Raw genomic sequence first — 5,932 nt, forward strand, 5'->3', positions numbered from 1 at the left:
CTGCGGGGGATGGCGGCTCTCTGCCCACACTCCTTCTCCAGAGGGAAGTCAGGCTGGGTTCTTTCTTCTGAGACCTACTGACCCTCATCACCATGGGTTCCTGCCATGGAGAAGCTGAGAGCTGGAGTGTGGGAGGTTCCTCTGTGACACGAGACCTCTTCCCATCCATGGCACTGCCAGGACAGGGGAGCAGGAAGGGAGCCAGGTTCGGGCTGCCCAGAGGTGTGGGGCCTGATCACTCCAGATCCATCCCAGGAAAAAGGATGTCCAGATGTCCTCCCACCTGGACAGGGGAATGATGCCGGACTCAGGGAGGCCCTGCAGCTCTAAAAGATGGGTTCCTGTGTCCAAGGGCAAAGGCCATGTGTTCCTGGGAGGCAGTGGTCACGCCAAGAGGTCCACAAAGATGGCGTTGGCTGTGGTCTGGCCGAAGATGAAGGCTCCCAGGGTGACCAAAAGGACTCCGTAACTGACCAGCACCCACCAACTGTAGGACAGAAAGAGGTGCCTGGTCAGTCAACCCACCCGTGACTCTGCAGACTTCAGCATATACATCAGTTAATTACCAGAATTACTTAAACTATTTGTTGCGGGTAGAGCACTTCCTACTTCTCAAGGACTTTTCATACAAAGGTATGTGCTGCCAGGTGTACGACCCTTAATCCAGAGGTAAGGAGACCAAGACCTAATGGGACTGACTGGTCACGGCAAGCCAAGGGCAGGACCAGGAGTAGGATGCACATCTCTTAATGCAAAGATGTTCAGGAAAAAGCAGGTTACATGGAGTGTGAGCCATTTCATTTAAAACAGAAGGCAGACATTTGCAAATATATGTATCAAAAATAGCAAAAGGGTTATAACTGGGTATTGAAATTAAGGGTGATTTTTATTTTCTTCCTTAGATTTGTCTTTTTTTTTTCTACAGTGAATATTACTTGCACAATAATTTTTTTAAAAAGCATGTAGATTGTTCTCAGCCTCTCTACTATTCATGGAAATGTGCACATTAAAACAATGTAGTAGTGTTTTACATCTACCCACTTCAACACAAATTTAAAAGGCTGTTACATATACCGCTGGCAAGGGTGTGAGGGACAGGGTACTCTCATTCACTGCTGTCAGGACTTTTGGGAGGGTAATTTGAACCCATGTGCCAAAATAAAAATGAGCGTGTCCTGTGACGTAGCCATTTCAGTCTAAGAATCAATCCCACCAAGATCTTCAAGCAGGTGTGCCAAGATATGTACGTGAAAGAGTATTCACATTCAGGATACATTCATACAACAGAATATTCTGCAGCCCTTAAAAAAGGAAGATCTTCTTGTGTTGACATAGTGTGACCTCCAAGGTACATGATTAAATAAATAAAAAAGCAAGCAGCAGAAAAGTATATCTGGCATGAAACCATTTTTGGAAAAAACAAACTAGACACAAAATCCCACGTGTTTGTGTACACATATGCATAGCTTTGTGTACACAGACAGGCACGCATGCACAGAAACAGTCTGGACGGGTGCAGACCATGCTGAAGACATGGAGCTGCGGATGGAGGAGGATGGCATCTGGACTGCGGGGGAAGAGGGACTTCCACTTTTTTCTCTAAAGTCTTTCAGTATTGCTTAAACTGTCATAACTAGCACGTGTTACCCATTTAAAAAAAGGTATTTTAAAAACTCATGTTTGTCAAAGTGTGCATGTATCCAGACCCCTACTATTTTAAGGACGCCCAAGGCTATCTCCCAATCTAGTACCTCCCCTGAGAGGACCAGGGTGAGGACCAAGGGGTGGGCCCTGCTTACCTGGCCGGCTTGACTTCTTCCATCTCGGAGAGTTTGGCTTGAATGAGGCACAGCCCTGGAAGAGAAGAGACAGCCCTGAGAGCTTGGGTGGGCTCCCTCCCTCAGGCCAGTGGTGGATGGAGGAAGCACTGTTTGTTTGCTCTTCCGGAAAGTCCATCTCTGCACCCCCACACTGAGACAGAGGCCAGCATCTACTCTCCCAGGGGAGGCTGGCATCTGAAAGGCACACCTTGGGCTGCACGCAAGACTCAGAGCTGAAGGGGCAGCACTGGAAGGTGACTCAGTGGTGCCCACACCCCAGGGCCCTGCCTAGCACACTTCAGAGCAGATGTGGTCCCTGTGATCTAAGCAAAGTGGCAAGGGCTTTCAAGGTGGTCTCCGAGGTAGAAATGAGCTAGATAAGGTGGAACTCAGCTGGGCAGACGGGACAATTTCCCAGGGATCTGGCGGCAGACCAGTGTCTGAAACTCAGGTCTCCTGGCTTCTGGGGCAGGGTGCTGTGACCAGCCAGATTCCTGACAGTCAGGGAGCAACAGGTCGGCAGGGTGCTGTGACCAGACCCCACTGCCGTCTGGGGACTGAACCAGCCAGATTCCTGACAGTCAGGGAGCAACAGGTACTTGAATGGAGGGTTAAGAGTATAGGCTGTGGACCTAGACAGACTCAGGGTTGAAAAGGTTCTGTTACTCACTAGCTGAGTTTGCCAACCTCCAGGCAAGTCTGTTGCCCTCCCTGAATCTCACATCTCCTTGTCAGTAAAATGGAGATAACACTACATCTTTTCTCAGGAGATGATGCTTGGACAGGGCCTGCAGTGGGTGACAATAAATGCTGGTGGTTCCTCTCTCCAGCAGGTGAGCAAGGGAGGAGCTGAGGCTGGGAGGCTCTGGGAGTCAGGGGCCCGCACCTGGGAAGACAAAGATGAAACAGGCGGCCAGGCCTCCGATGACTGAGATGACCTTGCCGATGTCAGGGATGAAGAGCGCCAGCAGCAGCGTGAGCAGGAACCAGACCAGCGTCTGCAGCACTCGCCGCCGTCGCTCCCGCCCCACGTCCTCCTCCACAGGCATCCCCTGGTAGCGCAGCCACAGGCCTTCGATCACCGCCCTGCCACACGGAGAAACGCTCAGCTGCGCCCCTGCTCCCAGCCCCCGCCTCCAGCTCTAGAGCCAGACCCCTGGTTGGGTAGATGGTGGGTGAGGCCCTGATCCCTGAGCCAGTTTCCTCGTCTGCAAAGTGTGCCGAGTAGCGCTCTTCTTGGGGCTGCCTTGGGGACTGGGTGAGATGGTGACCTTGAAGGGCTTAGTGCCCTGCCTGGCCCAGGACATGCTCACCTGTCAGGAACTCATGCTATTATTCTCCCCAAAAAGAAGGGGTACCCAGATGGCTGGGTGCTCAGAAAAGTTTCTGGACTAGAGGTACTTAGAGGACTCACAGAACGTTCTGGGGAACCGGGGACAAAGGCTGGGGGTACCAGCGGGGCCGTGCTAGGCACTGACTCCTTTTCCTATGGGCTTCAGGTTTCTCCTTCTACAAAATGGGTTCCACGCGAGGCCCAAGGACCATGTTCAAAGGGCTTTCAGGGACCCTGAGGGAGCACCCCAGGGGGGTGTCGAGGGGGCTCACCGCCCACAGAAGTGCAAGATGGAGTAGGAGGAGAGCACGCTCAGGATGATGAAGGCGCGGGCCACAGCCACGGCCACGTCGTTGGAGGGGTAGGACAGGAGCACGTCGGGGTCCACAGAAGCTCCAAAGGCCAGGAAGCCACAGACACCTGAGGGCAGAGATGAGAGGGCTGGATCGGGGCCACCCGGAGGGTGAGGGCGATGGACTGTCCACTGCTGGGTGTGACATCAGATGGAGGGGTGCTGCAGCAGTTCTGGGGGGCTCAGAGGGTGTCGGGCTGGGATCAGAAGCCGCCCTCCCTGACTTCTCAGACCCATCCTCCCCCACCCCCCCCGCCTCCGCCTCTTTTCTGGTCTGGCACCTGCTCAGCATGTTCCTGTCTGGGAACTTCTGCACTAGCGTTCCACCTCCCCAGCTCTGCATGCTGTGGTGTCTTCGCCATTCAGATGTCTCCTCCTCAGAGAATGCTGCCACGCCCAGTGCTCTCTCATCACTGTTATTTTCTTCCTTGCACTCCTCTTTCTCTCTCTCTCTTTTAAAAATTTGTTTATTGTTTGTCTTCCTAACCAGAACATGAGCCCGGGGGGAACAGGGACTCTGCCTTTTTGCCTCTCTTGTTCCTAGCTGTGCCGTCAGTGGAAGAACAGTGCTGGCCCCAGAACTACCGGTGGAAGGAATCACATGGCCATTCTTCCTGGTCTCCCAGGCCTGCTCCCTCATCTGAACCGTTTTCCACACAGCAACCACAGCCATCTTTTGCCGAGGCATGCCCCTGCTTAAAATGCTTCCGTCTGGCTCTCAAGAATCCTCAAGGCCCAACGGGAACAGGCCCCGGTCCTCTCTGGCCTCAGGGCTTGTTGCCCACCCCGTACTTGCTCCACTCCAGCTATACAGACCTTTCTTCTATCCCTGCCCCAGGGAATGGCATTTTCTGGTTCCTCAGTCTAGAATGCTCTTCTCCTAGCTCTTTGGATTCTGTTCCTTCTCATCATGTGGGCCTCCCCAAATGCTACCTCATCAGTGAGGAGTCTTCTGTGAACCACCCCCACAAAGCCACCCCCTCCCAGCCCCACTCACGTCGTCCCTGTTTCACTGTCACCGTGGTACTCATTACTGTCTGGAACTCCTTACTGATGCCTGGTTTACACTTGTAAGGCTGTCTCTCTGACTGGACTGTCAATTCCACGGAGGCAGGACCAGGCCTATCTACCTCCGTGGCACCCCCATGCTGACGACAGTTTCTGGCACTCACTGGGCACCAGATGAGAGCTGTTGAATGAATAGATGAACACATCTCTCTCATTTGGGCAGGAGGCCCAAAGCGGCCAAGTTCAACCCAATGCCTACAGAAGGGTTTGACAGGGCTGTCCCCAGGAAAGCTGCAACGGAGGACTTAGAGACAAAGAGGGAGAGGGGGAGCATTCCCAAGCCTGGGCCTCAGAGGGGAGCACTCACCTGTGCCCATGTACACAGCGAGGGCTATGACCATGGCGGCCGTCACCACCCCGCCCCAGGTCTTCACCTCGGGCCGCTGCATGCTGTTGAAGATGGGCACACTGCTCACGTGGCACTGTCAGGGTGAAGATCACAGTTACGGTGGGGAAGTCACCTCACCCGGGTTTCCAGAGGAGATACCTTGGGGGCAAAGACCACAGGGACAACGGGGAAGTCCTCGGGGCTCCCACTCCATCCTTCCTCCCAGGACTCCCCACCCTACGTGTAACATGGGCTCCATCCCAGGGTGGGGACTGAGCTAAGGGGGTGACAGGGACCTTGCAACTGGCACCTGAAATCCGAAGCAGATGGTGGGCATGGCATTGAACACAGCCATCCAGGAAACTGGCCTGTGGACAAACACACAAGAATCTTCTGCCCGTGCACCTCACAGAGCCACCAACTAGTGTTCTACACATTCAAGCCACCGGAGTCTGGCAATGGGGAGAGAACATGTCTCCGCTTCACAGGTCAGTAAACTGAGGCTCTGGAAGGCCTCCTGGGAATCTAGACTCTTGAATTCCTAGCTCCTGTACTGGGGCTTCTGCTTTTCTGGTTTGTTCCTTTCAAAAAAAGAAAACTTTTTTCCTTTTTTAATGATAAAACATTCACTCTCACATAGAAGATGCAGAAATTACAGGTGAGCACGAATTGGAAATATGTGCAACTTGACTCTGGCAGTCTCCACAACCTGAGGCGCAGTCTCACGCTGGCTCATCTGTTGGGTGTCGGTGGCAAAGTGTCTCTCATCTCTGGTTCTCACTCTTCCTTCCAGTAAAAAGACATGGGGACCTCTTGCCTCCTTCCTACAATGACCAATGAGTCACCCCCTGATGAGCTAACAAGCTCTGCTGTTTGACCCAGCAGCTTCTAGGGTCCAAGTGGCAGCTTCTACCTCATGGCACCTGGGGGCCCTCACCTACCTGGTCAGGATGTCCCCTGGGGTCATCTCTTTATCTGGCCAGATGTATTTGATGATAACGATGGCAGTGACATACCAGGTGCCCACGACG

At 53.4% G+C, this 5,932-nt stretch overlaps 1 protein-coding gene across 1 annotated transcript in view; it reads right to left on the minus strand.

The window, feature by feature from the left end:
- Window positions 1–233: 233 nt before the first annotated feature.
- The window catches only part of SLC38A7 (solute carrier family 38 member 7), a 10,156-nt gene continuing 4,457 nt past the window's right edge, over window positions 234–5,932 (minus strand). Inside the window, exons 6-12 of the mRNA XM_006909724.3 lie at window positions 5,843–5,932; window positions 5,212–5,269; window positions 4,881–4,995; window positions 3,426–3,573; window positions 2,707–2,906; window positions 1,800–1,854; window positions 234–487 (exon numbers count right to left, since the gene is read on the minus strand). The exon at window positions 5,843–5,932 is cut by the window's right edge and continues 5 nt beyond it. Of these exons, the coding sequence (XP_006909786.1) occupies window positions 385–487; window positions 1,800–1,854; window positions 2,707–2,906; window positions 3,426–3,573; window positions 4,881–4,995; window positions 5,212–5,269; window positions 5,843–5,932 (769 nt within the window). The 3' untranslated portion in view covers window positions 234–384. The remainder of the gene's footprint in view (window positions 488–1,799; window positions 1,855–2,706; window positions 2,907–3,425; window positions 3,574–4,880; window positions 4,996–5,211; window positions 5,270–5,842) is intronic.

The sequence above is a fragment of the Pteropus alecto genome, unplaced genomic scaffold, assembly GCF_000325575.1.
Source record: "Pteropus alecto unplaced genomic scaffold, ASM32557v1 scaffold42, whole genome shotgun sequence".
NCBI lineage: Eukaryota > Metazoa > Chordata > Mammalia > Chiroptera > Pteropodidae > Pteropus > Pteropus alecto.